The sequence below is a fragment of the Dipodomys spectabilis genome, unplaced genomic scaffold, assembly GCF_019054845.1.
Source record: "Dipodomys spectabilis isolate Male_0828 unplaced genomic scaffold, ASM1905484v1 ptg000231l, whole genome shotgun sequence".
In the NCBI taxonomy this organism is placed as follows: domain Eukaryota; kingdom Metazoa; phylum Chordata; class Mammalia; order Rodentia; family Heteromyidae; genus Dipodomys; species Dipodomys spectabilis.
The window spans coordinates 2,336,298-2,360,735 of NW_024870908.1; the positions used below are offsets into that span (position 1 = coordinate 2,336,298).

Below are 24,438 nucleotides of genomic sequence, written 5' to 3' on the forward strand. Positions count from 1 at the left end.
TAGTATTTATGTTTAAAAAAATGAGAGAGGGAGGGGATCCTGGCCCATGATTATGGGCTAAGAATTCCAGTTTTAAAGAGCACAAAGGTTAGATGTGTGTATCTTACACTCTAGTGTCGGACTGAGTTGTACCGTGTCTCCTCCAGTTTTCTTGGTGGTCATAAGCTCAGCCCTGAACCAAGACTGTCATTAATATAATCCCCTACTGAGTCAGTATCAGTTCAGCATCAGCTCACCAGTTAGCATCCCCACCTATGGACTGGTGTTGACCAGCTGCGTCTCAGACAGGAAAGGCATTGCCTAGTGCAGGGGAACAGACTTTTCCTGCAAAGGAAATATCTGGGGCTTTTCCATCCTGACTGTAGCAGCTGTTTAGATCTGCCCTTGCAGAACCAGAGCCAATATACAAACAACTGGGCATGACTATATGCCAATAAAACTATTCACAGCACCAGATAGTGGGCCTGCAGCCTGTAACGTTCCAAGCATAGGCTTCAAGAAGGCATGACACTCTTGCCTTCCATGGACCCTGTTGTGTCTAATTCCTGAGTGCTTCCGGTGGCCCCACTGTGGAAGGGGCCTGGCTTACCGAGGCATCTGCCCACAGCATGCTTCCTGGCCCAAAATGGAGGCCTTGTCTCGGGGAGCCACACACCACACCAGAAGCCCACAGTGCAACTGGGGGGACTGGGGTCAAAATGGAACGAGAAAGACCGTGGGGACACTTTAAAAGGTGTCTCATGTTTCTTTCAGCATGGGTTGGCAAAAGCACAAGTAGCTCACCAGTTTACAGACAGTCTTAATTAAGTATGTCGTGGTACAGGCAGGAGACAGATGAAGGGAGTTAGGAGGGTGACACCGGGCAGCTGGTGTTCAGCCCTGGAACACTCGTCTTTCTCTGTACATCCCTACCCACTCCCCTTCAGTGCGTCCCCTAGCCACGTGGATTAAACATCCTTCTGTCTTACTGTCTCTCTAGTAATGTTAATATGAGGGCATCCGTCCTGACCTCGTAAGGTCACATAAAGCAATCATGTGTGGAGCACGGGCACCAGGCCGGCACTTGGAAGCTCTCAGTTAAGGACTGCCCGGAGGTATATGGGCCTGAACTGAGTCTCCACAGCAGCCCTCAGCTGGATCTGCACGCAGCACGCCGGCTTCCTCCCGGGGCTCACTGAAAATCGCCAAGCAGGAGAGGCAGCTTAGCCTTGAGGACCCGCCTCAGTTTGCCAGCTCTTAAGTTGTGTATTACGCAAATTACAGAAAATGCGGGTAGACAAAATCCTCTCGATTCCTTTCCTAGGCGCTGGTGGCTCACACTTGTAACCGTAGCTACTCAGGAGGCTGGAATCCAAGGGTCACAGTTCAAAGCCAGCCAGCCGATGCAGGAAAGTCCATGGGACTCATATCTCCAATAGACCATTCAGAAAAAAAGTTGGAAGTGGTGTTGTGGTTCAAATGCTAGAACACTAGCCTTGAGCAAGAAGCTCTGGGACAGTGCCCTGGCTCTGAAGACTGTTTAAAAAAAGAATCCTCTTGTCCCCTGAGGTGGGAGTGAGGAGAGGGTGCTGTGAGCCCAGCGCTCTTGAGGCAGATAATGACACGTGTTCTTTCTAAAGGTTTTATGATTAGGGGCCACCAGCCTTAAAAGTTGGGGAACCATTGAATTAGATGGACAGTTCTAGTGGAACTTAATGACTTTTTTAAAGCACAGATCTCGCTGCTGAATGTGTGGTAAACAACCTTTGTATAATTTCATTGTCAGATTTTCCAGATTCTAGCAAGCCTGTCCAGTAGGTAGCCACCATCATCTTGCATTCACCCCCTCCAACTCCCCCAACCCTGGCATCAAGTACATTTTCAGAACTTCTGGATGCTGCTTTTCCAAACTGGCTTTCTAAAAAGAATTGACAGACAATCCTCTCCGAGTCCAGAGTTTCCAAAGCCAGAGCAGTGCCGGAATTTACCTTCTTTGTTTCCTGGCTGGCCCTCCACCAAGCTTTTTCCCAGGTTGGATGCGCTTTGTGCCTTAATGCATTCCCATCAACACCATGCCTTAGCCACTTGATGTCTGTTATCTTGTTCCCTGTAAATCAGATAAAAGACCAGTTGCCAGAGCTACATCTGATGTGCTGGGATGGGCCCTGTTTCTCACTTTGGAGGTGTCCTTCACAGTTGGGCTAATTAAAGTGGAAATCAAGTCCTGATGGTAAATATTTGTAAGTTGAGAATCTGCCATGTGTGAATGCACACCACTAATTCCCCAGTTAAGTTGGCATTGACTCATTCACCAAACTGCACCAAATGACACCAGGGCCAGAGGAAGGGTCGGCAAAGCAAATTCGCCGCAGAGGCTCCTTCTCGGCAGCTGTGCTTCACTTTAAAAGTCAAAATTAAAATGTTACTGGAAAAAAAAAAGCCCTCACTGCAACATTTCAGACCTGCAGGAGCCTCCTGGGCCTGACACCGCAGTGTCTCAATTTACAATCAAAATATTTTATCCTCACTTCTTTAGATCATGTTTTAAAAATAGCAATTGGTGTCATTTGGAAATTAGCACTGAGATTCCTTTGGAAGATCCCAGTGTCCCCAGTACCTTGGTTGGTTTTCCATTGCTGTAACTGAACCAGGGATTGCTGGGCTGGAGGTTCTCAAGGCGGGAGTCCTCCTGCTGGGGAGGACTGGTGCAGCCCCCACATTGCGTGCTTGCGGTGTCCCGGTGTCCGGGTGTCCCGTTGTCCTTGTTGGTGAGTCCTGGCTTGAGTCTCTCCCCTTATAAAGCCTCAGACCCAGCAGCTTGGGGCCCCGCCCATCCTAAAAGTCCCACCCCAATGGCCGCCCTTGATGACACACCCATCCTCTTGATTCCTCACCATGGGGTGAAACGGTAACAGGGGTTGGGGGGCAGAGGAGGCTTCAGCCCACGGCTCAAGCAAAACATCCCGCTCCCTGTGAGAACTTAAGTTGCTAACTTGGCTTCATTTCAAAGTCATCTGCCCACCATACAGTACACAAAGCACACAAGTACAAATCTAGACCGTGACTGTGGGAAGTAAGCAGGAAATGGCTTCTGTGTCACCGCCTTCTCGTTTTACTCACCTGTCCTAGGGCATCTGGGCTGTTTCTGTAACTTGGCTAACTGAGAATAGTGCAGCAGTGAACATGGATGCACAAGTGTCTTTTCCATGTCCTGGCATATGGCGTCTGGGTAGTGGCCCAGGAGTGGCATGGCTGGGTCGTAGGGAAGGCCTGTGTCTAGTCTTGAGGAACCTCCAAACCACCTTCCAGAGTGGATGTACAGTACAGTGCAGTGCAGTAGGTTCCTTCCCCACATCCACCAGCATTTGCTATTGTTAGAATTCCCCGTGCTGGCCAATCTTACTGGTGGTGAAATGGAATCTCAGTGTTGTTTTGATTCGCATTTTCTTTATGGCCTGGGATGTTGAGTATTTCCTTATGCGTTCTTTGGCCACTCTTTCTTCTCCTGAGAAGACACTTTTTAGCTCCTTTGCTCATTTATTAACTGGTTCATTGCTGTTCTGGACTTTTCCCTAGTCTTTGAAACAGAAACGGACTTACGTAAGGAGGGTGCTGGCATTGGAATGGCTGTGTTCCTCCTCCTCTGTCTCTACTCCAGGCGGAGGAGGCACTTTCTCCAAGCCACAGCTCTTCCTTAGCATCCCCTTCACCCCTGTCTACCCCCCTTGAATATTTTTGGATGGATTTCCAATTTGACACATGAGCATTCCGTCCGTCAAAACAATCTTTTTAATGAGCCTCTTGTCCTGGCAGCTGTGTTTAAGATAGGGCATGGAATGCGGGTAATGGAAAGCTAGAAAATTGTCCATTCTGGATTAAACCCTTAATGTGTGCCCCGCACTCCATCTCCCCCGCGAGCCTGCCAGCTTCTTTCAGAAATAAAGAGGAAATTATGAATAGCAAGAAAGTTGTAATTAGTGCAAATGAAGGAAAAAGCAGATCTGATCAGAAAGATGGGAAGAGAGTGTAATTATTGAGGACGTGACACACAGCTTCCTGCCGTGCGACCCTGGGATGGTGGCCGATTCCCACTAAGTCCTCACAGTCATGCAGGTGGATGGGCTGTGCCCAACCACCTTCAGCAGAGAAATGGAGGCTCAGAGGCACGGAGGGATTGGGTTCCAGGTTTCAAGCCCGTGGTCCTTGGCTAAGTGGATTCTGAGCTCCTGGTGGGGCAGACCATCATGGCGGCAGGATTCTAGGCAGAGGCTGCTCACCACATGGTAGGCAGGAAGTTGCCAGGGCAAGATGTAGCCTCTAGGGCCTGGCCCCCAGTGGCCTGCGTCCTCTAGCCAGGCCCCTCCTGCCAGCTCACCCCTCCCCGTGGGCGATGGCATCATGCAGATGCATTCATCAAAAGGGTTCATCCATTAGCCGCAGGGCCTCAAGACCCAGCCTCGCCCACCAGCCGGGCAGCCGCACCCCTGCAGAGGGGACATTTCACATTGATGTGACTTAATGAAGCACACACTCCATGGAGGCTGTGAGTGTCCTGCTCCTCAAGAGATGGGAAACATAAATTGAAAGTTGAGTATGGCCTCCCTAGAGAACCAGAGTCGGGGGCAGCGAGGCTACAGGTTGCAGGGCTTCAGAAAGCAGTTACTATTAGTTATTGTCGGGATTCCCTCGTGTGTGTGTGTGTGTGTGTGTGTGTGTGTGTGTGTGTGTGTGTGTACACGCGTGTACGTGTGTACGCACGGGCATGTGTGCACCAGTCCTGGGGCTTGAATCTAGAGTTTGGGCACTGTTCCTAAGCTTTTCCACTCAAGGCTGGCACTCTATCACTTTACCCACAGCTCCTTTTGGCTTTTTGGGGAGTTAATTGGAGATAAGAGTCTCACAGACTTTCCTGCCCGTGCTGGCTTCAAACCACAATCCTTAGATCTTAGCCTCCTGTTGCATAGCCGGGATGACAGGTGTAAGATTCTGGTGCATAGCAACTGTCACATTTCTTTTTTTACTGATGAGGCAGATAAATTGAGTGTGCTTGATTCCCAGCCCCATTTTCTCTCTGATTAGATGGTGATATAAAGATGCACGGAATTTTCATAAACGTACATTTACACAGGATAAAAGTGACAGCTGTCCAATTACAGCGCGTTTCCTCATTCCAGGTCTGTCAGGAACGCCAGGGCCACAGCTTTGCATAGCAGACTGTCCTTGGCAGAACTTGCATCCTGATTTCCTGACAGACTTGAAGCCAGTTGCAGATATCAGGATATTGAACAGATTTTGTCCCAACCTTCTGATTGATTGTTTTCTGCATCTTCATGGCTTACTGCCATGGGGGAAATAAATGCAAAGCTAAGCTAGGAAGCCATGCCCTGCAGATTTGCCTGTCTGCTGGGAATTCTGTCCTTCCGGCAGTAATGTAAGAAGTTTGTCATCTCCATACGGCAGTCCATAACTCAAAAGCTATCTATCTGTTACCACTCAATTAAGAAACCACAGAAGCATGTCGGCCACAGATGACCGATGAACAGCCAGAATGGAAATTCTGCCCAAGTCCTGAAAACTCCACCAGAATCAATCTGCCATCAGGGAAAGCATGATTCATGAACGCATTCTTTATTCCTATCGAGTTATGAATCGATGTGCCCCCTTCAGCGCTAATGCAGAGTCAGGACCAGGGGAAACTTCTTACAAGTCTTCTCAAACAAGAGCGTGGACTTTAGAGTTTGGGGTCCGTGCAGCAGCTGCCCTACCGTGGAGGGAGCCTGTGGGGCCTGGGCGCGGGGAGGGGTGATGAGCTCCCTCACACGGTCTGCTGATCGTCTTACAGATGAGCTGAGACGCTGAGAGGTCCTCCAGACAGAACCAAACCCGCGTCTGCAGGGCTGCTCGAGGGCAAGGCTGTGCCCATGTGGGGGCCCGAGCTGTGTGGTCCATGTGGGTTTCTTACCCTCTCGGGCCACTTGTTGACAGGAGTCCCTAGGACCTGGGCCCATGGGGAGGATGGGGAGGGGCGGGGAGGAGAGGGCTCCAGCACTGGACGGCCCCTGCACTCCCCTGCACCCAGCCTCCTGCACGTCCCTCTGCCTCCACCCCTGCTCTTACTCTCAGCTACACAAGGAGGGCACGTTGAGGCTCACAGCACCCCACTTTCCAGGGAGGTCCCACCACTGCTGCTCACCAGGTGTCCTGATCTGGTTCCCACCAGGAAGCAACCCCCCCCCCCCCCCCGCCACATCCCTGAAGTTTTAGTGACCAGACCCAACCAACGCCCCACTCACACCACTGGCGTCCAGGACAGAGGTCCTAACTATCCGAGCGCCTTTCTTCTTTTTCTTTTTTAGTGGGGTTTGAACTCGGGGTCTTGTGCTTGTTAGACAGACACTCTCCTGCTTGAGCCCCATTCCCACCCTCAGGCTTCCTGCTTTGGAGACAACCCTCGGCCTGTCATGGACATCCTCTTATAAACCTGCCACGTGGCCAGCAGTGCCCTATTCAGGATCCTATTCTGGCGATGGGGACAGTCCCTGTCCCTGGGACCGGGAAGTCCCTTGTACAGTAGCCGTGTATGTCTGTCCTCTTCTCAGATCTCTGCTGTGTTAAGCATCCTCGTCTGGTAAATGTTATGCTGGGACCTTAACAATAAACGGCAAGCCACCATCAGGAGCAAAGGCTGCTGTCCCTGCCCACCAAGTGGTGACTGACCAGTGGCCACAAATGCGCCCATCTCCACCAATGCCATCGCATGAGGCGTGAGATTCCAGCATAGACAAGCAGCTGCCAGCTTGTGTCAGAATTGCCCAGTGTTCATTCCAGAATAATCCCGTTTATAGATAGCATTTAGCATCCACCAAACAATGCCAAGTGCTCTCTGCCCTGCCACTGCCAGCTCCCAAGGCAAGGCTGGTGTCACAGAGAGGGCACAGGGGCCAGAACAAGCAGTCACGTCCACAGCCCCTCTCCCCCCTCCCCCCCCGCCCCCGGGCCGTACAATTGGAGGGACCGGCAAGGATGCACAGGCACCCCGCCCAGCATTTCCAGCCTCAAGGCCTAGTATGGCAGTGCCTGCGGCTCCCGGCCTCTCCGTGGCCGTATAGCTTCCCCTGCCTGGATCATGCCTCCTTGGCACTTTGCCTCTGACCACGTGGCAGCCTTACGTGGGAACTTCGGGGAGCAACTCCTGAGTTTTCATCACGTGCCTGTGAGTGACATGACGTGTCATCTGATGCCGGCCTCGGAGCCCGTGGCATCCCGGGTGCTGTCTTCACCTCGAGCCTTGCCCGCCCCGCTCTTTCTCCAAGGCCCCTGAGTCTTTTTCTTTCCTGAGAGAATGGTTTCCAGGAACCCAGGTCTGAGCCCAGTGCCAGCACTGGCTGCTGGGTGGGGCCTCGCAGGAAGGCGGGCACCAGTAATAAACACCCACTCCTGAGCCACCTGCAGGCCATGCTCAGCCATCACCCGCCTGAAGCCGTACCACGCAGCCCTGGGCCTGGGGCTTGAACACAGGGCCTGGGCACTGCCCCTGAGCTGCTTCACGCAAGGCTGATGTTCTATCACTTGAGCCACACCTCCACTTCTGGCTCTTGGGTGGTTAATTGGAGATAAAGAGTCTCACAGACTTTCCTGCCTGGGCTGGCTTTGAACCCAATCCTCACATCTCAGCCTCTTGAGTAGCTGGGATTACAGGCTTGAGCCACTGGTGTCTGGTACCATGTAGATTTTTTTTTAAGCCTCCTCTCCTTCCCAGAAATTGTTCTTGTATTTTTTATTGAGCTATATATAATCCATAACATAACATTTGTCATTTTTACAAATACAAAGCAGTTTTAATATATTCACAAAGTTACCACCCTCACTACTTACAGACCATTCTACTCATTTCACAAAGAAACCCTGCGCCCCTCGGACTGGCAGGTTTCCCCACGCCCCGGCCTCCAGTGACAGCCTACTTCTTGTTCCCCCTGGACCTTGCAGGACCTCACACTGCTCAGCCTTCTGCTCCCATCCTGTAGGCATTACCAGTGCTTTGTTACTTTGTTACTTTTGATGCCTGAATACGATTCCCTGGTGTAGGGAGACCACACTTCCTCCATGATAAGCAGGTGGGGATTTGGGGCTATGGTGAACGCCGCGGGCGGCCGTAAGCGCGCCCATGCAGGTGTTTACGTGAGCATCTTCCTCTCTCCCACGTGTTTCACCTACAGTGAAGTTTCTGGGTGCTGGCAGGTACATGTCACATTTGGGGGAAGTGCCAGTGTTTTCCAAACATGTTGCCTTCCACTCCCCGCCCTATGCCAGGCTCTAATCTCTCCAAAGCCCTGTAGATGCCCCTTACCGCCCAACCCCGTGTTTCCTAGGGGCCCCAGTGGGTGTGAAGTGCTATCGCATAGTGGGTCCAGCTGGCTTCTTCCTAGCAACTCACAGTCTGCAGCAGATTTCATTGTTCAAGTCTTTGGCCTGGCTGGTCACTGAAGTACCATTTGGCCAGGAGTCTGAACGTTCAGCCCGTCAGCTGTCTGAATCATCTCCTGTTCTGTGGTGACTTTCTTCCCTCCTTTCCACCTCCCCCTCTCTCCCTCCTTCCTAGCTCCCCCTCTCCACTTTTCTTCCCCTGCCTGCCTAATTTTCCTCCCTCCTTCCCTCCCTCCTTTCCTCTGTCTCCCTTCTTTCATTTCTTTCTCCCTTTCTCCTTTCTTCCTTCCCTCCCTCCCTGTCTCTACTCCTCCCTCTTTCCTTCTCTCCCAAGTAAGAGCACGAGACCCTGAGTTCAAGCCCCAGTACCAGCATGGTGCACGTGTGAACTGTCCTGGAACGATCGCGCAGTCCCTGTGCTGCCTTTCTGCCACCCCCGGTGCTGCTCGAGTCCGTACCATGTTGCCGTTCACAGCGCACACACAGAGGCCCCATGCCTTCCGTGGAGGCCCCGGGCCCTCATGTCTCTCCCCCTTCCCCACAGGTATCAAAGCCGTGTTCTCTGGCCACTACCACAGGAACGCGGGGGGCTCCTACCAGAACCTGGATATGGTGGTGTCCTCTGCCATCGGGTGCCAGCTGGGCACAGACACCCACGGGCTCCGCATTGTGGTGGTCACGGCAGAGAAGATCGTCCACCGGTACTGCAGCTTAGACGAGCTGACCGAGAAGGGCCTCGGGGGCGACCTCCTGGAGCTGCTGCGGGAGTGACCTCAGCCCCGGCCCCTCGCTCCTCCGCACCAGCTGCTCCCAGAGCTTGGCCTGCCCGGACCAGCGGCCGCCAGGACACACGGGCCAGGCAGACCTGCTTTTGTACCCTTGTGCATAAATCACAGCGCCGGCTCTCATCCCAGATGACGGCCTAAGTTATATCCGAAATCAAACTGCCTAACCCGTGATAAGGAGAAAGGTCTGGGAATACCTTAACTGTGCCAACCTCAGACTCACTGCCTGATCTTTGGGGGAACCCCTCCGCTCCTGGGGATGGGGGGCGTTCTCTCAGCCTATGATTCAGGTCTGCTGTCCGCCTCCGTAGCAGCCTGACATCGAGTGCGTCTCTCGCAGTTCTTCCAAATACTCTTGTGATTGTGCTGCGTGTGGTTGTGGCTCCGTGCAGCAGCCCTGCAGGCCGCCCCATCTCCCCTCAGCCCTGCACGGTGACCGGGAGCCAGCCCGTCTGTCCTGGGCAGGGGGAGGAACAGAAGCAGAAGGAGCTGTACACGTCAGGACTGGAGGTAGCAGATGGGGTTCTCATGGAAACCCCCCTCCCCCCCAGTTATGGCTTCTCAACTGTCTCTGCTTACAAAAAATGTATGGAACAATGCAGACATCTAGAAAGCAAGCACACGGGATTGCTGGGGGCCAGGCCAGCGCAGCAGGGCCCAGCCTATGCTGTGTTGAGGGCCCCCGGCCCCCTCCGAGGAGTCAGGGCTGCTGCCCTTCTGACCATGTGACCCCCTCATCCAGCCGTCCAGCACTGGACCTGGCAACTGGGGACGTTTCCTAGCATTGACAGCCACGAGTCCTGACCCCCCTGCCAGCACTGGCGGCTTACAAATGACCCACAGCCACTACACTGAAAAAAACAAAACCCCCTTGTTAAAAACTCTTCGTGTAGCAAAACTGTGAGAAATTAAATAGGAAGATAATTGGATATGCTAAATTCTTAAGGAACAAAGAGGAGAGCTAATTATTCTAGAGTGGTAACACACCAGAGCTCATTGGTATGTGGCCCAAGGAAATTCAATTTCCCCACAGCCGGCGTGCCGTCCTGGAGTGTTGTTTTGCGTTTGGTTTTCTTTTCCTGAAGCATGGATACGGAAGAGCGGATGAAGCAGCGAGCGGCTCGCTGGGCACAGCGCTGCCGTGGTCTCATGGGTGTGACCCCACAGTCGTGACTAGGGAGAAAGACCAAAGCCGCTCTGTCCTGTTCCACAGCAAGCGCTCTGCACCATGACGCTTGGGTTGGAAGGATGTGGGGATGATCAGAAGTGACAGAAATAAGAGCTGGGCACCAGTAGCTCAGGCTGTAATCCTGGCTACCAGGGAGGCTGAGAATGGGAGGATTTCTGTTTAAGGCAGCAGAAAAGTTTGTGGGACCCCTATCTCAACCCATAGCCAGGTGCAGTGGTGTACACCCAGCATCCCAAGCTACGTGTGAAGCAGACATGGGAGAACCACAGTTCCAGGTCAACCCAGGCAGAAAAGGCCGAGGCCCTCTGTCTCGGCTGGAGGAGGTGGTGGCACATCTGTCAGCCCAGCAATGACAAGAAACTAAAATAGGAGGATCACAGTTCCTCAGGAGCACCAGACAAGGAGCAAGAGCCTACCGAAGACAGCCAGCCGAAAACAGGACTGGAGATATGACAGCTACAGAGACCCCTGCACAGCAAGCACAAAGCCCTGAGTGCAAACCCCAGTACTGCAGAAAAGGAAAAAAGGCAGTGGAAAGGAAACCAAGGCAGTCCCTTTCCCAAAGAATGTCCAGTGAAGTTGATTCAAAACGCCCCCCAAATATGCCCACCTTTGAGTTTGTTTTATGGTGCTGGGAATTGAACCCACGTCCTTTACGTGGTAGGCCAGCGTTCTACCACTGAGCTATATCCTAGCTGCCACCATTTTAGGCCACAAAGTATTGTCTTGTACATACGTACACGCGCACATGCACAAATGCAAACCAATGTAAGAAGCTCACAATGAAGGTGGAAAATGTATGTGCAGATGAACTTGTGCCCCCAGATAATGATTTGTTGTTAATGTATCCACCAGGACTCCTTGGTCTTTTTAAAATGAAAAAAGCCCTCACACCTGTCATCCTAGCTGCTCAGGAAGCTGAGATCTGAATATCGTGGTTCAAAGCCAGCCCAGGCAGGAAAGTCCGTGAGACTCTTACCTCCCAACTAACTAGCAGAAAACAAGTGGGGTTGTAAATCAGAGTGGTAGAGCACTAGCCTGGAGCGGAGGAGCTCAGGGACAGAGCCCAGGTCCTGAATTCAAGCCCCATGACTGACAAAAAGACAAAAGATTATATAGTCCTTGTTCTGTAAGAAGCAATAAAGGAGTGAGAGCAAGCCCCATGGTTGTGAGTGGCTCTTTTGTGAGTTTCAAGTGGCTCCCGGTCGCCAGCATTCGGTGGGGATGGGAAGATGCAGCGGCTGCATCCAGAGCATGTGCCCCTCCCCCATGCTGCACATCCTTCCCCATGCTGAGAGGCGGGCACCGCACCACCACCTATGCCTGACGGTTGGCAGCACCAGGGCCAGCTGGGTGTCACGGTCCCATCCGGAGGCCGAGAAGCCCTGGCGGGGCCCAGGTTCAGGAAGTGACGCTGGTGGAGCTGAGTGTCCCAGGCTGGACGCCGCTCTGTCCACAGCAGTGAGTGCACTGACCCTTACTCCGGCATGGGTCTGGAATACCGCTGGACACAACTGGACCTCCCAGGGTTGGTAACTCGGTCCCCGGTGTGGCCAGGCAGAGAAGGGGCTGGCAGAGGTGTCCAGGTCTCGGCAGGGCATGACTTGTTCCTGTCTGGCCCCAGCCGGACTCTGGTTTCCTGGCTTGTGGTGTGATTTCTCCATCTTGACACTGTCCACCATGGAGCCTTCACGGCGCAAAGCTGCTGGCCACACCTCCCTGCCAGCCCCAGAACCGGGAGCTAAATGAACTTTCTTTACAGCCCAGCCTCAGATACGTCATTATGGTCACGAAAACAACTAGTGTGCTTTGTTTACACTTCCCACCCCAGTGTGTCCCTTTTCTCCCCTTTTCCAAGGGATTCATTGGATTAGAAGACAGACTGCTGGATGGCCTGGAACTGGGTTGCTAGGGCACAGATGAGGGAGGGAGGGCCATCTAGCCTCATCTGCTCGTATGAAAGACAAGTTTATCGTGAATCTTCAGCACTGTTTCTTCCACGCTAGGGACACAAGAGGGGAGCTCCTTCCCGCGCAGCCAGCGAGCAGAATGTGTTGTCCCATCTGGATTTCCCACGTCATGCAGTCCCCGGCCACTGCTGCAGTTACAAGCCAGACACTGGCTGCAAGCCTGAACGCGTGAGCCGGGCCAGGGCCTGCTCGCCTCGTACAAGACACTGAGAGCGTGCCGCGGAAAAGCGACACACACGCAACGGCTTAAAGTCGCAGCCTGCAGTCTGACATGCTCGGAGGAAAGAGAAACATCATTTGCGTTTACTCGAAGCCACCACTCGCGCACACACACGCACATCCCTAGCGGGGCACACAGCTCCATCTGGAGTCACAAAGCTAAGAAGAGTGTACTGAGCGGGGAGGGGGGGTCCTTTCAGAGACACCCCAGATTTCTTAGACAACCTTAGCAGTTTGGTTGCATCTGCAAGAGACAGAATCTGACAAGCAATATTGTTTGTAACTTTGTAAAATGCGGTCATGTTCCCCAGGGGAATTCGTGTGTGTGTGTGTGTGTGTGTGTGTGTGTGTGTGTGTGTGTGTGTGTGTCTGTGTGTGTCTGTGTGTGTCTGTGTCTGTGTGTGTGTGTCTGTGTGTACACACTGCATGTGTGTATGTATATGTGTGCACACACACAAAATGAGGGACTCTTGGAATAATACTCCTAGAATTTTTCTAGAAGTTTTACTGACCAAATCTCTTTTGCCTCCATTGAATTTTTATCTCCATACTTCAACGTTGATTTCACACACACACACACACACACACACACACACACACACACACACACACACACACACACACACTGGATTTCTTCCTTTAGGCTTTAGGTATGTAAATACTTTGAATAATCACACTACTGCTTGTTATGCTGTTCTCACAGCTGCCTTTGCAAACTCAGCTTCCTCGTTTTTTGGGCCTCTGCCCCTCTCAGCGAAGTCCTTTCTGGACCTCCCGGGCCTCCTCCACTCTGCCCATGTGCGCCTGCCCCCCCACCACCTTCCTCCCCATCCCGCAGGTCCCGGCCTCCGCCCTGGCCATCTGTCTGCTTCTCATCGTCATTTGGTTCCTGGGTGGAGATGATGTCACTGGGGGGGGGGTGAGGTCACCGAGTGGAGATGACATCACAGGCAGGGCAGCCAAGGCTTCCGGACCTGAGCCAAGATTTGTCCTCCGATCCCAGCACACAGCCCTTGGGAGCACCCCCAGATCACCCCGTGCCTTGCCTGGTGTCCCAGAGCTGAGTAGCATGACCACATCCCCTGCCAGGGCCCCGCTGCCCCCTGCCAGCCCTGAGAGCAAACACATGGCTGAAGTTCCGTCTCTGAAAACAGCAGTGTATCTGCTGCATTATTCAGTTCACTAAGGTTTTTTCCCTCCCTCTCTTTTCTCCAAGGAATTGTAGCAGTGAAGGCGCACAGTCCTGATGCAGCCCAGCAGAGGACTCGGGCTAGGCTCCCACCTGTGCGGACCACAGGATGGAAAGAAAGTTCCAGTAGCTGCATTTATTTCTGCTAGCAGAGGACTCGGGCTAGTCTCCCACCTGTGCGGACCACAGGATGGAAAGAAAGTTCCAGTAGCTGTATTTATTTCTGCTAGCGTAACCGGGCAGTGGAGACTAAAGACTGGTGTCACGTCTAATTAGCAGAGGCCTCTGCTCTCTGTCACACATGAGTGTGGCATGGTGGGGAGCATCTTTATGCCCGTCTCCCGTGGAGATGCTCTAATTAACTGCGTAGGAAAACAAGCTTTTTGATGTTGTGTAGGTGATTTGTCAACATCTCCCCAACAGGGCGGACCATGGCAAACACCCTCGCTGAGCTTTTCTGAAAGCTAAGACGGGTTTCTGGGGAACTGGCTTTCGAGACCTGCCCAGGCCCCCGACCCATCCCGGCTCCAGCCAGGGCATTCGGAGGCTCTGATTATTTGCTTTGAGATATATATATTTTTTTTGGTCACGCATCAGACATTGTGGTTAAACGAAGCAATAATCATTGTGCCTCTGAGTACCATTTGTTACGATAAGGGCGAACAGGTCAATACCAAGCCAAGATTGACGGCTGCAGAGGGTGTGATCTGTGGGAAGCACTGAGCTGTGTGTAGGAAGCGGCGCGCGGGATGGCCAGCTCTCCCCTTCGGCTGGGCTCCTCTGAGCTTGCAGAGGTAAAGATTTTTTTTTGCCAGTCCTGGGGCTTGAACTTGGGTTCAACCTGGGTGTTGTCCCTCAGCTGCTTTTGCTCAAGGCTAGCGCTCTACCATTTGAGCCATAGCATTACTTCTGGATTTTTCTGTGTATGTGGTACTAAGGAATCCAGCCCAGGGCTTCATGCATGCTAGGCAAGCACTCTACCACTAAGCCACCTTGCCAGCCCCAGGTAAAGACTTTTAATAGAGTTAATTACAGTGTAAGATGTGAAAGCATCTGCCCTCAGCCCTGTGCATCGCAGACAGCCCGCTTCCTCCGAGCTCCTTTTAGAAACTCCCATCACCTCCCCTCGTGGCTGTCCCTAGCTCATAAGGGCCTCTCTCTTTCTCCTTAGCCCTCCCTTCAGTTTTTCTTCTATTTCTTTTAGAGACAGGGTCTTACTATGCAGCCCAGGCTGGCCTTAATCTCGAAATCTCCCTGTCTCCGCCTCCCCCAAGTGCTGGAATTACAGGAGTGTACCACCATACTGGCTCACATGCCCAGTCTCCTATCAGTGCCCAACCCCAGAGCTTCTGCTCATGTTAAACAAGTCCCTCTACCTTTATAGTCTTTTCTGAGCCCCAATTCACCTCCCCATACATGCGCGTACGCACGCTCACACACGCGCGTGCACATGCACGCGCCGTGGCTGTCCACACCCGACCTTCCTTTGCCTTCACTTCCCGTGAACAGTAGACTGCAGCGTCAGCTCTGACGCACTATGCCACTGGCTCAGCAGTGGAGAGCACGTAGCAGCAGTCTGGTGGGCACTCCGGTTATATGTTAGAGCAGGCACAATGGCTCAAGCCTGTAATCCTTGATACTTGAGAAGTAGAGATTAGAAGATTGTGGTTCAAGTCAGTCCAGGCAAAAAGAAAGTTCTTGAAACCCCATCTCAACCAATGGCTTGACACAGTGGTACACACCTGCCATCCCAGCGACACTGAGAAGCACAGAGAAGGGCCACAGCCCCGGCTGGTCAGGTGTAAATGGAAGCCTTACTTTGAAAATAACCAATGCAAAAAGGGGCTGCGGGTGTGGCCCGAGTGGCCACGCACCTGCCTAGCGAGCGTGAGGCCCCAAGCTCAATCCGCAGCACTGCCCGAGAAGAAAACAAAGGTTATTTATATGTTGCCTGCTTTTAGAGGACTGTATGCAAATTACATCCTCCAGAAGAATAAGAGAACTCTGTTAGCAATTCATACCTAGTCGTAATCTCTGATTTTCCTAATGAGGAAGTGCTTGTTCCATCACAGGGAGAAGTGGGAGGAGGAAGTCAGGTTGGCCTGACAGCCTGGTCGTGATCTAAATGCCAAGCACAGCCAGAGGAGAGAAAGGGGACACAGAAAACAAGGACCGTGCTCACGGCCAAACCAGAGGACCCAAAGGTTGCAGGCAAGTTGGAAAGAGCGTAATTATAAAGCTGTCCAAAACGCTAGCCAGGGTCAGCGCCTTGGCCTGTCCCTCCCGGCCTGGCGGGGCCGTGGCGGGGATGGGGTCGGGAGGAAGAGCACCGCCTGTGGGGGGGAGGGCATGCCTCGTCCCCTCTTCGTACAGCAGAGCCTGTGAGCGCCTTTCCAAGACAGCCCATCACACCCTGCAGCGACACACAGAAAGGTCAGCCTTTCAGCCACCCACCCATCAAGCAGATGGGGTCCTTCCTTTTCCGTCGGTAATGACCCCGTCTCCGGACAGGCCACCACCCAGTGTCTCTTTGGAGCAAAGGAGAAGATCACTCACTGATCACCAGCCTGAAGTCAGTAGTTTGGGGCCAACACACGCAGCTATGGGTAGATACGCCATGTTTGTCTCTAATCAGTACTCTGCTTATCAGGAAAGGAGCAAGCTGGTACAAGATTTTATCAGATTTCCACAACACAAGCAGATCTTCCACTGGGCACTGAAGTCTACAGAAGGCTGGGGGAGGGATATGTCATTTTAGAATGTTAGGTGAAGCTTATGTTCAATCTTCTTTAAGAAGTCCTTTTTTGGACACTACTCTTTAGCACTTTCTGTTGTACTTTCCTGCTTCTAAGTCCCCTGGCTATCCCTCTAACACGCACACTGCATGACTGTCTCCCTGGCCAAAGTTGATTGGGCCAGAAGCAGACACATGGCCCAAACTGGACCAATCAGATTAGGCATGACCAGGCTGGTCTTCTCACGGGGAGGCAGCATGTATCTGAGCCATTTTCTACACTCTGCTCTGAAAGCAGGCTGGTGAGGGGGAAGAGTAAGACAGATGCACCAGAGGAAGCCACCACCAAAGACAGGGAGACAGGGCTGGCTTGGGCACCGGAACGCTTATGAGTGCTGTTACACTTGCCGTGTTTCCCGGGAGGACCCCCCACAGACATCGCCCTCATCCTTAGGCCAAATCCTCCCCATCTAAAAAATGGCATCTTGAAGCCACCCAAGACAGCCCACGACTCTGATTTTTCCTAGATCTTAATTTCTCCATCGATAAAAACATGAGTAATAATAGTTACTCATAGGAGTACAATAAAAGTTAAATAAGATGATAAATCTAGGCACATGGGGAACACTTATTAAATGTTACATATTACCCCATTTGCTATAAATTGTGAATATTTCAGGGCAGAGATGATTTCACTTGTTTTTGTAAGTCACAGTGCCTGACAAATGTTTGTCATTGAAATAAGTAGCCAACACTCGTGAGTTCTGATGAAGGGTGATGTTGCCTAATACAACCCCTCAAGGTAATTCGTGATTATGAATTCTCATCTTACCTAGGAGAGAACGGGCTCAGAGAAGCTGAGCGAGTTCCTTGAGGTTGCACAGGAAGTGCCGCCTGCTCTCTTGGGCCTCTGAGCTCATACCTGGCTTCAGACGGGCCCCCTATGACTTCCAAGACCGAGTCTCCTTTCTGGAACTGTAGGAGCGCTGAAGTTCTGCCATCAGCTGGAGCCCATTTGCAAATGTGTACCAGACACCGGCTGTCCAGGGCTCTTCTGACACGCAAGCCCCTCTCTGCAGTGAGGACCGAGGACCGGTGAGGACCCCGACTAACAGCTCTGCCACTTTGACTAGGTGGAGGCATCAAGACCCATCGGGGTCCCCTAGAAATGGCGGGGGCAGACACGGGGCTTCCCGCTCCAGCTGGGATTTCACACATCCTATGCACAGCGACCACCATGCTCATGAGAAGGCCGGCAGTGGGAGGCCGGTGTGGACTGCACAGTGGCCCCTAGCTGCTGGAGCGGCCGGGGCTGCACTGTCCTGCAGCGCTTAACTGACCGCTTCACGGAGGCGGTGCTCAACAGGCTCCTCCCCTGCCACGCCCCAACGCTGAGAGACAGTCAGGGACAGCAGGGACAGGGCGGCATCCTGGGCTGACACTCAACCTGCCACCTGAACTGCCAAGGGCAACTCCGCGGAAACTCAGGTAAAATTGTATCCAGAAGATCAAAAGCAAGCGTATCAGAGGACCTTCGAGCTACTGGGTGGAAGTCAACAGCCATCCCAAGGAAGCCACCCAAGATGGCACCCAAGGTTAGCATCGGTGAAAGTCAGAAGTTTGGGCCCATGTGCCAGTGTTGGCCTAGTGTTCACAGGACCTGCCGCACGGCAGGCGAAGAGGCCGACGTCCTGAGCAGAGTGACCGAGCCCTGGAGCACTCACGCGCATTCACCACTCTCCCGCCAGCTAAAACCATTCCAACAAAAATCAGAACCCCGTGACACGTTAACTTGTTTTCCTTTTTCCATTACTGAGGCTTGAACTCATGCCCTCATGGCTCAGGGTACTCGCTAACTCAGCTGGCACTCTACCACTTGAGACATGCCTCCAGGCCGACATCTTGCTGAGGTGTTATTTTTTTGAGGGGGGGAGACGCAGAGACGAAAACGGTTCTGCCAAGTCCAGCCTCAAACTGTGAGCCTCCAGGGCTCGGCCTCCTGAGTAGCTAGGATTACAGGTGTGAGCCACCAGCACCCGTCTGAAATGATAACTTGAAGGCTGGGCAATCCTATAGTCACAGCTCTGGAGGCAGAAGCAGGAGAGTCTTGACTGTGAGTCCAGGTTGGGCTGTTGCCAGACCTTGTCACACACAAGCAAAAGCAAACACCAGAACAAACCTGGAGGTGAGGGAAGGGCTCGTGGAGGCTTCCCGGGTGAGCGCGGTATCCACTCGGGAAGGGGAGGCGGACGCGGCCTGTCGCACCCGGAGAGAGCTCAAGCGCACCTGTGCCCGGCGGAGGAGAAAGAGGAGGCCACATCAGGATGTCTGTCCTCAGCGGCAGGGCGAGGGCGGGGGGCAGAGGGCGGAGGGCCAGGGCAGGAGGGCGGGGGCGGAGGGCAGAGGGCCAGGGCAGAGGGCCAGGGCGGAGGGCCAGGGCAGGAGGGCAAGGGCAGGAGGGCAGAGGGCCAGGGCAGGAGGGCCAGGGCAGGAGGGCAAGGGCAGGAGGGCAGAGGGCCAGGGCAGGAGGGCAGGAGGGCCAGGGCGGAGGGCGCAGGAGGGCAGGAGGGCCAGGGCGGAGGGCGCAGGAGGGCAGGAGGGCCAGGGCGGAGGGCGCAGGAGGGCAGGAGGGCCAGGGCGGAGGGCGCAGGAGGGCAGGAGGGCCAGGGCGGAGGGCGCAGGAGGGCCAGGGCGGAGGGCGCAGGAGGGCAGGAGGGCCAGGGCGGAGGGCAGGAGGGCCAGGGCGGAGGGCGCAGGAGGGCAGGAGGGCCAGGGCGGAGGGCGCAGGAGGGCAGGAGGGCCAGGGCGGAGGGCGCAGGAGGGCCAGGGCGGAGGGCGCAGGAGGGCAGGAGGGCCAGGGCGGAGGGCGCAGGAGGGCAGGAGGGCCAGGGCGGAGGGCGCAGGAGGGCAGGAGGGCCAGGGCGGAGGGCAGAGGGCCAGGGCAGGAGGGCCAGGGCAGGAGGGCAGAGGGCCAGGGCAGGAGGGCAGGAGGGCCAGGGCGGAGGGCGCAGGAGGGCCAGGGCGGAGGGCGCAGGAGGGCCAGGGCGGAGGGCGCAGGAGGGCAGGAGGGCCAGGGCGGAGGGCGCAGGAGGGCAGGAGGGCAGGAGGGCCAGGGCGGAGGGCGCAGGAGGGCAGGAGGGCCAGGGCGGAGGGCGCAGGAGGGCCAGGGCGGAGGGCGCAGGAGGGCAGGAGGGCCAGGGCGGAGGGCGCAGGAGGGCCAGGGCGGAGGGCGCAGGAGGGCAGGAGGGCCAGGGCGGAGGGCGCAGGAGGGCCAGGGCGGAGGGCGCAGGAGGGCAGGAGGGCCAGGGCGGAGGGCGCAGGAGGGCCAGGGCGGAGGGCGCAGGAGGGCAGGAGGGCCAGGGCGGAGGGCGCAGGAGGGCCAGGGCGGAGGGCGCAGGAGGGCAGGAGGGCCAGGGCGGAGGGCGGGGGACGGAGGGCAGAGGGCCAGGGCAGAGGGCCAGGGCGGAGGGCAGAGGGCCAGGGCGGAGGGCGGGGGGCGGAGGGCAGAGGGCCAGGGCGGAGGGCCGGGGGGCCGAGGGCGGGAGCGGAGGGCCAGGGCAGGAGGGCGAGGGGCGGAGGGCAGGAGGGCCAGGGCGGAGGGCGAGGGCGGAGGGCGAGGGCAGGAGGGCGAGGGGCGGAGGGCAGGAGGGCCAGGGCGGAGGGCGAGGGCAGGAGGGCAGGAGGGCGAGGGCGGAGGGCGAGGGCAGGAGGGCGAGGGCGGAGGGCGAGGGCAGAAGGGCAGGAGGGCGGAGGGCGAGGGCAGAAGGGCAGGAGGGCCAGGGCAGGAGGGCAGGAGGGCGAGGGCAGGAGGGCAGGAGGGCCAGGGCAGGGGGGCGGAGGGCGGAGGCGGAGGCGGGCGCGGGCCGCGGGCCGCAGCAGGTGTCTGGCGTTGTCGGCTCCAGGGCTCACAGGTGGAGCCGGCTTCATCTGCCGCGGTTCCGCCCTCGTCCTGGGCCGCTGGGAAATGAGCGGAGCCGGGCTGGGCCGGGGTGCGGCCGGGCCCTGGGCGCTGGGGGTGAGCCGAGCGGGCTGGGGATGAGGCTGGTCCCAGGGCGCTGCCACCCCGGGCCGCGAAGACCGAACTCCGCCCCGCGACGCCCCAGCCGGGCCTGGCGGCCGGGAGCGGGGAGCGGGCCCCACCGGAGCTCCGAGGCCCCGCAGGCCCCGGGGCGCGGGTGACCCGAGGAGAAGCCAGGGGAGGCCGGCGAAGGCCCGGCGAGTCCGGGCCCGCAGGCCCTGCGTGAGGGAGGGCTGGTCACGTGTAAAGTGCAGGCATTACTACATTCTGGAAGCTTCTTCGCTGCGAGGCCCCTTCCTTTGGCGTCCGTGCGCGCGCCCGGCCCCCGGAGTGGATCTGCGCGCCCCGCCGCGGCCTGGGGCGCTCCGGGCCTCATGGGTAAGTTGGGGGGAAGCTCGCAAACCACGTCCCCGGTCCCCGAGGCCAGGGCTCCGGAGCCCGACGGCCCGGCTCCTCCGGGTGTGGCGGCTTCGAGGTCCCGGCCGAGGCCGCCCGGCCTCCCCGCCTCGCCGCGCCCCGGCCCCGTGGCCGCCCACAGGCCGCAGGACCGCTGCCTCGCGCACCGTCCGCCCCGGGGCTCGGAGCCCGCGCTCGGCCTCCGGGCGGCTGGGGTGGCGGGGAGCCGCGCAGCCGCGTGTTTCCCGCGCCCCGTGGCGCCGAGGCCGCGGCGTCCGTGCTGGGGGCGGCGGGGCTTCGGCTCCGCGTGGGTTGCGCTCGGGCTGCGGCTGGGAGGCGGCTCTTCCCTTGGGTGGTCGCGGGGTTCGAACCTGGGCCCGGAACTCGGCGCGGCAGGCGCTGCACCGCTCGGGCGCCGCCTCCGGCCAGGGACGCGGCTATTCCCGGGGCGGCAGGTGCGGGCCGCCGCTTCGGCCTCCTCCGCCGCGAGGGGGTCAAGAAGCTTTCCTTCGGGCTGAGCTTGCGCCCGAGTCCGCTCCCCGCCCCGCCCCGCCCGCCGGGCGCCCCGCGCGGGGGTTAAGGGTCGGCCGTGGCGCGGTGGTTTCTTCTCTGTGCCTCGGCTCCTGGCCCCGCCGACTGCGCGGGCGAGGCCTGCAGGCCGCGCGCTGCCGTGGCGGTGGCGAGGCCCGCAGGCCGCGCGCTGCCGTGGCGGTGGCGAGGCCCGCAGGCCGCGCGCTGCCGTGGCGGTGGCGAGGCGCGCAGGCCTGGAGGGGGGAGGGGGGGGGGGTGGGGGGGGGGAGCCGCGCCCTTGCTGAAGGAGCCTGGGGCGGGCGGTCCGGGGCGGGGACGCGGGGGCGCGGCCCGGCGGGGCTCCCGGTGCCGGCGCCGGAGGCTGGAGCTCCCTAGGCCGCTGCGCGCGGCTCCAGGGTGGAGGCCGGGCCGGCGCCCACCCGAGGCCGCGTGCAGGACCGCGCGGGGGGCCGAGGCGCGGGGCGGGGGGCCGCGGCCGCCTGGAGCAGAGGCGCCGCCCACAGGAGCCCCGCAGGACCGCGGCCCTCGGGCCTCGCACGGGGCACGCGGCACGCAGCTGGGCCACCAGCGCCATTTTGCCCTCCGTGTTTGCCTTGTTGGTCCGTCCCGGGCCGGAACTCTGGGCCTGGGCGCCGACCCTGAGCTCCCGTGCTCAGGGCCAGCGCGCCACCGCTTCCAGCCACAGCGCCTCGTCCGGCTTTCTGGAGGTTCGCTGGAGATCGGAACCCCACGGACTTCCCGGCCGGGCTGGCTCTGGACCGCCATCCTCAGAGGCGCCCGGTGTGCGCGGGGCGGGGCGGGCACCTGCGGGGAAGGCTCAGAAGCGCAGGGCGCAGGGCCGACACCGCACGGCCTCCTCCCGGCCGCTCCGGCCGCGCCCGTCCCACCCGCGACCCCCGCAGCCCCCACTCCAAGGCCGCCAGGCCCTCCTAGAACAAACGGTGACTCCGCCCGCCTTTCTCACACCAGTTTGTTTTTCCTAATTCTTTATTGTGATCAAGTGATCACAGCCCTGTGGGATAGTGATGCTCAGCTAAAGTCAGACACCTTCTAACCTCCATGGGGCAAATTGTCGTGGTCTATAACACTTATGAGTTCACGAGCTTTGCAATAGTTATTTCTTCCACATTGGGTGATATGTACGTTTCTTTTGTTTTGCACAGCATCAGCTGTTCCCTCTTTCCCACTCGTTCCCTCCCTCTCATCGCTGCCATTGAGTTGCTTAGTTCATTTTGGTCAATGACCAGTGCAGCTGATGGGTCCCGCTGGTGTAGGTTTTCCCCTGATTCCCTCTAGTTCTGTGTCGTCCTCCTGGTTCCCTTCCGGTGTGCACATATATACCATACATGTGATCAGCAGCATGGGGTTATTTAGTAGTGATTCCACCAGATGAGTGGAAGTTCTTTGTTTCTAAATCCTGTTAATGTTGTCGAATCACCTAACATTTTGGATTTAGCATCCACTTATCCGGGAGACCATGTGCCTTTTGTCTCTTTGCTCTTGGCTTACCTGGCTCAACATGTTTCTTCTAGCTCCATCCATTTCCCTGTAAATGGCATTATTTTGTCCTTTCTAATGGCTGCATAATATTCCATTGTGTATATATACCACAATTTTTGGATCTATTCATCTGTGGTGGGACGCATGGGTTGTTTCCATATCCTGGCTATTGTGAACAGTGCTGCAGTAAACATGGAGGTGCACGTGTACTTGTATCCTGGTTCCTGTTAAGGATAGATGCCTAGAAGTGGTATGGCTGAGTCATAGGGAATGTCAGTGTTTAGCTTTCTGAGGCCCCTCCAGACTGCTTTCCAAAGAGGTTGTATCTGTATACATTCCCACCAGCAGTGTAATAGGGTTCCTCTTTCTCCGCATCCCCTCCAGCATTTGTCGTTGGCTGACTTGAGGATGTGGGCCATTCTGACTGGGGTAAGGTGGTATCTCAGGGTTGTCTTTATTTGCATTTCCTTCACAACCAGGGATGATGAACATTTCCTCATGTGTTTCTTTGCCATTTTTATCTCTTCTTCTGAGAAGTTTATCTTTAGTTTCCTTTCCCATTTAGTAACTGGTTAGGTTTGGGAGGGATTAGTTTCTTGAGTTCCCTGTATATACAGGATGTTAACCCCTTGTCTGATATATTGCTGGTAAATATTTTTTCCCAATTAGTTGGTTGTCTTATTGGCTTGGTTGCTATAGCTTTAGCTGTGCAGAAACTTTCTATTTTAAGGTAGTCCCATTTGTCGAGTCTCTCTCCAATTTGTTGTGACCCTGGGACTCGGTTCAGGAAGTTTCTGCCTGTGCCTATAAGTTCAAGTGTCTCTCCTACTCTGTCCTGCAGTAGTTTCAGAGATTCAGGTTTGATGTTAAGATCTTTAATCCATTTTGAGTTGATGTTGGTGCATGGTGATAGGCTGGGGTCCAATTTTAGTTTTCTGCATGTGGGCGCCCAGTTTTCCCAGCACCAGTGGTTGAAGAGGCTGTGTTTCTTCCGCTGTATGTCTTTGGCTCCTTTGTCAAATATCAGCTGACTATAGGCATGTGGTTGTATTTCTGGATCTTCTATTCCACTGGTCTTCGGGTCTGTTTTTGTGTCAGTACCATGCTGTCTTTGTTATTATGGCTCTATAGTAATAGAGTTTGAAGTTCAGCATCAAGATCCCTTCCATGTTGTCTTTTTTTCCTAGAATTGTTTTGGTATTCTAGATCTTTTGTTGTTCCATATGAAATTTTAGACTGTTTTCTATATTTCAGAAATGTACGTCATTGGGATTTTAATAGGAATTGCATTGAATTTGTATATTAATTTTGGCAGTATTGCCATTTTTACTATATTAAGTCGGCCTATCCAGGAGCATGGGAGGTCTTTCCATTTCCTAGTGTCTTCTGTAATTTCTTTCTTTAACTTTTTATAGTTTTCATTAAGTAGTTCTTTTACATCTTTGGTTAGGTTAATTCCTAAATATTTTATTTTTGGGGAGGTTATTGTGAATGGGGTTGCTCC

General features: G+C 55.7%; 2 protein-coding genes across 3 annotated transcripts in view; one reads left to right on the plus strand and one right to left on the minus strand.

Moving 5' to 3' along the window:
- The window catches only part of Cpped1 (calcineurin like phosphoesterase domain containing 1), a 66,174-nt gene extending 54,637 nt beyond the window's left edge, over positions 1 to 11,537 (plus strand). For both annotated transcript variants that reach the window (XM_042698415.1, XM_042698417.1), the window contains one exon: positions 8,948 to 11,537. In XM_042698415.1, the coding sequence (XP_042554349.1) occupies positions 8,948 to 9,174 (227 nt within the window). In that variant the 3' untranslated portion in view covers positions 9,175 to 11,537. The remainder of the gene's footprint in view (positions 1 to 8,947) is intronic.
- Positions 11,538 to 18,823: 7,286 nt separating this feature from the next.
- On the minus strand, positions 18,824 to 20,416 carry LOC122123711 (formin-2-like). The gene has a single exon (XM_042698128.1). It carries the CDS (start codon positions 20,414 to 20,416, stop codon positions 18,824 to 18,826), a length of 1,593 nt encoding a protein of 530 aa, XP_042554062.1.
- Between the last annotated feature and the right edge of the window lie 4,022 nt (positions 20,417 to 24,438).

Coding starts and splice junctions, on each gene's coding strand:
- LOC122123711 (XM_042698128.1), bottom strand. CDS start 20,416: ATGAAGCCGGCTCCACCTGTGAGCCCTGGAGCCGACAACGCCAGACAC.